General features: G+C 42.7%; 1 protein-coding gene across 1 annotated transcript; it reads right to left on the reverse strand.

The window, feature by feature from the left end:
* Positions 1 to 775: 775 nt before the first annotated feature.
* On the reverse strand, positions 776 to 3,714 carry znf503 (zinc finger protein 503). The gene is made up of 2 exons (XM_012838951.3): positions 3,125 to 3,714; positions 776 to 2,728 (listed from the first exon to the last, which is right to left on the reverse strand). The coding sequence occupies exons 1-2, from the start codon at positions 3,377 to 3,379 to the stop codon at positions 1,310 to 1,312; spliced, it is 1,674 nt and encodes a 557-aa protein (XP_012694405.1). The 5' UTR covers positions 3,380 to 3,714; the 3' UTR covers positions 776 to 1,309.
* Between the last annotated feature and the right edge of the window lie 301 nt (positions 3,715 to 4,015).

The following is a 4,015-nucleotide window of genomic DNA, read 5'->3' on the forward strand; positions in this document are numbered from 1 at the left end:
CGTGTTGAGTTTTAGTTACTGACTAAAAAGAAAACTTACTGTATAGGTGTTGATAAAACGACAATTTGAAGCCTGAAATTTTATATTTTTACCCACCAGGTATACTGTCTAACCTTTATGCCAAAGTAACGTTCCAGTAGCTTACATAGATTGGGTTACCTTAAACGGCGGTCTTTTTTGCAACTCCATGTTTTCTCAATTGTGCAACACAAGTATACCAACTTTGCCTACAAATATCGTCAGTTTTCCCTTGATGGTTGATGTTTTTAGAACTAGGTGTCAGCGTTATCCTATATAGGCCTATTTGGAGAGTTACATTTAGACTTAAGGTATATATATTAAATAAATAAATAAATACACACAACTTAACTGTTGATTGCACTAAAACTAAGTCATTGTTTGTCTGAAAGCTATCGTTTCCCCGTCTTTTGCAAGGGAGTGTGCTTCTATGCATCTCAAACAATAACGCCCACTCAATTGCTGCCTATGCATTAATACCAACCCATCTATTTCAAAATAAACTTTCAGTATACAATTTGGTATTATCTGTTATTCACTTAGTTTGCGAATTTTAAAATAATTTCTATAATCTGGTTCGCTTGAAACTTCGTGTTGCGATCGCACTTAAATAGTCCTGCGAACGGTATGCTACACTGGGCTGATGCCGCAAAGCTTCACTAAATACCAAACCGTCCTATAAAGAACATTTGCCCCAAAAGCAATGCATGCATCTTTAGAATGCACTCACTAATAAACACACCAATAAAACGGCCAATAACCAAAAGTGAAGTGTATTTCGAAAGCGATTTAAATAAATAGCCTTTTGAATTTATAATGCTTGAGAAAACAATAATTCTTAACGCCAGACATGGAACAGAATTGTTTCTTATTTTTCCAGAATACATACAAAAAAATACCAATTCTCTTTCCATGGTATACACCTTAAAAATAACGGCAGTTTAAAATGATGTGGACAATTTGGGATTTAAAAACAAACATGCATGTAAATTATATCCTCTCAAAGAGACATTAAATAAGAACGTACAATACAATCATAGCAATTTCAAAATCAACATCGAACCAAACGCTCCTATTTTATTAGTTTTCTACATGTTTCACTTTACCTACAGAGCTCAGTTTAACGTAATGCACTTTGAGTTGCTCAAATATTTTAATTTGTATTATTGTCTGCTTTAAGCCGACATAAATAAATACAGTGAGTCCTCGGATCCAGTCCTTCGGTGGAGCGTTGATATAAAAGTCTTTTATAATTTTAATCTGTATATCTATAAATTTGACAAAAGTCTTTTTACTGGTATCCAAGCGCTGAAGCTGTTGTAAGTCTTTGACCGTACAGTGCATAAGGAGAGTAGTAGGGGCCTGTGGCAGCAGGGACTGGGACTGGAGCGCCGGTTGGCAATGGGCTCTTTGAGTACGGGTGGTAGCGACTGCTTAGTCCTAACGCGTGATGCGGACTTCTCAGGGCCAATGTCCCGGGACTCCCAGGGGCTCCTGAAGGTGGCATGTGCATATGGCATGCCATGGCTGCTGCCGCGGCACTGGCTAATGATGATGAACTAGGGTAACCAGATATCAACTTATCGGCTCCAGTGAAAGCAGTGTGTGTCCTTAGGTGATTAAGCAGTTCTTCGGATGACGAGAATCGCTTGTCACAGGGTCCATTAGCCGACACCCAGTTGCAAACATGTGGAAGGGGGTCGTTGGGAAGCATGAAACCATAAGGATACAAAGGGTGTCCACCAAAAGATGGCGGCGAAGAGTGTACACCATGTAAATGGTGTGTTGGATACATCATTTGGTATCCGGACTTCAAGGCGTTGGCAGCCGCAGCCGCTGCAGATTCGTGTGTGCAGGAGGCACTGGCTGCACCAGCCAAGTGGCTGGCACAATGGTAACTTAAGCAGTACGGGTCTCTACAGAGACTAGCAGACATCATAGGTGGAGATGCTCCGGCCAACGGGCTTGATCCTTTACTGCAACCAAGCGAGCTGGCGAGCTGTGCGTTAACCAGGCTCCCACCATGTGACAGAAAGTGCTGGGGATATCCAGCGTAGGCCCCATGTAAACTTCCAGGGTATGTCATACCAGCAGGTGGCAAGGGGAAAACAGTTTGTCCAGGTTTGTAAGGGGAAACCGGGGCTACGAGTCCTGATCCCAGGACGGACGCAGAGGAGACTGTTACCGTTGCGGACTCTGAGGATGATGATTTTGATCCTGCCGTGGTGTCCTGGTGATGGTTACCGTCTACGCTTATTCCAGAACAGCTAACGGTTATCCTGCTGTGGTTAACACCATTTGATCCCGGGCCATCAGATGAGCCACTTTTATTACAATCTGATTCTTTCTTGTCTTCTCTATCACCAACTTTCCCCTCTGATGGCATCGGAGATGCAGAAGTGCTGGAATTCGGGCTGCCAGTCCTTGGAGTAAATGGCTGGCAGGTGGCGCTAGGCACACGGAAACCAGACTTCTCTCCACTTGAAACCCCCGAGGACACATCCTTTTTATCTGATGGTTTAGAATAAGGTTTGAAGCTAGATTTGTCGTCCACGCCAATGTCACTCATTTTTAGAGGACCGGACTTTGAGTCTTTGTCGCTAGATCCATTTGTTACCGATGAAAGTTTGGAAGACGGTGGAGGATCCGGCTTACCGATCTGAGAGCATGTTTGCGCAAGCAATGCCAGCGGACTTTTCTTGGCATCAAGCTGCGAAAAAAATAAAATAACATTCAAATTCCGAAATGGGTAACAGTAACACGAAAAGAAATCTATACATATAGTGGTTTGCCCATAGTGAAACTCAGTTTGAACCCCTGAGCTATAGCCTACGTGACTTAACAAATGTCCGCGATCTTTCTCGCCCTTTAAAGACGGCCAGAGCTTTGCGGCAGGTTCTCTTATCGTTCATGTTCATAGTATGCACAATGAGTAGACAACATTGGGTTACTTTGTAATAAATGCATACATGTTTGGGTCTATGCTAAAATTTAGGAAGAGGGTGGAATATTATGGGTATTCAAAATGTACAGTTCAGGCTTCTCAGCGCAGTACAGGAAATATCAGGTTATATTAAAAAATATGGCTATTGAATTGACATCTTACCTCGATTGGACTAATCGGTGTCGATGGCAAAGGTTGCAGATACTCTGGGTGCAAAATGTGTCCCCCTCGTGTCGTAAGCATCTTCAAAACCTTGATGGGTAGCCGACTAGCTTGCCGTAAAGGGTCCGATGGAGGAGCCGAGTGGATAAAAGGCTTATTGGCGTTCGCGGAGTTGCAATTCCGTAAATTACGGGTTTCCCAGGCTAAATATGTATCAGTATTTCTTGGTGTAGAGACCGAGGGCGATGTGATCATGACCCAATTCTCTCCCGATTTGTTGATAAGTCATCTATCAGATTTGCAAATAAATGTTAATAAAAAGAAATGAAATATCTAATTGCAGTTTATAATCCGTATGGCCGATGTCAGTCAGCAGTACAGAGGTGCAGTGCGAATCTATCGCCGATCCGAAGCTGTGTCTTGCTCCACAGGCATAGTGCGCCGTTTCTCTTCACAGGTCCGCGCGCTAGTCCTTCCAAACCAAGAACTGGTAGAAATTTTCACTTCAAAAGCATCTGAATTAGTCCGAGATTAAAGCCTTTGCCGCCTTCCAATCAAATGGGACCCCGAGGTGATTGGAGGGTCAAGGGGATGTGACGTTCTCCTTTCTGCAAGCGCTTCTATTTTGACAGCTTGGGGGAGGAGATTTTTGAACAATATTTTGTGTGTTGTACACGCCTCTGTCACTATTACTAGGAACCCGTAGGCTGCATTCTCTTGGTAGGTGCGGTCTTTGTATACCTACATTTAAAAGACTCGAAACATGAATGCCAGACTTTCAAATTAATCAACTTTAGCTGAGTAGGCCTAAAGAATTTATGTCATGAACCTAATTATAAAATGCAAAATGCTGCCTTCTTAAACCTGCATGTAAATAAGAGGGAAATTGAT

Source organism: Clupea harengus, chromosome 13, assembly GCF_900700415.2.
Source record: "Clupea harengus chromosome 13, Ch_v2.0.2, whole genome shotgun sequence".
In the NCBI taxonomy this organism is placed as follows: domain Eukaryota; kingdom Metazoa; phylum Chordata; class Actinopteri; order Clupeiformes; family Clupeidae; genus Clupea; species Clupea harengus.

Coding starts and splice junctions, on each gene's coding strand:
- znf503 (XM_012838951.3), bottom strand. CDS start 3,379: ATGATCACATCGCCCTCGGTCTCTACACCAAGAAATACTGATACATAT. Junction 2,729..3,124: donor CACCGATTAGTCCAATCGAG/GTAAGATGTCAA, acceptor TTTTTTTCGCAG/CTTGATGCCAAGAAAAGTCC.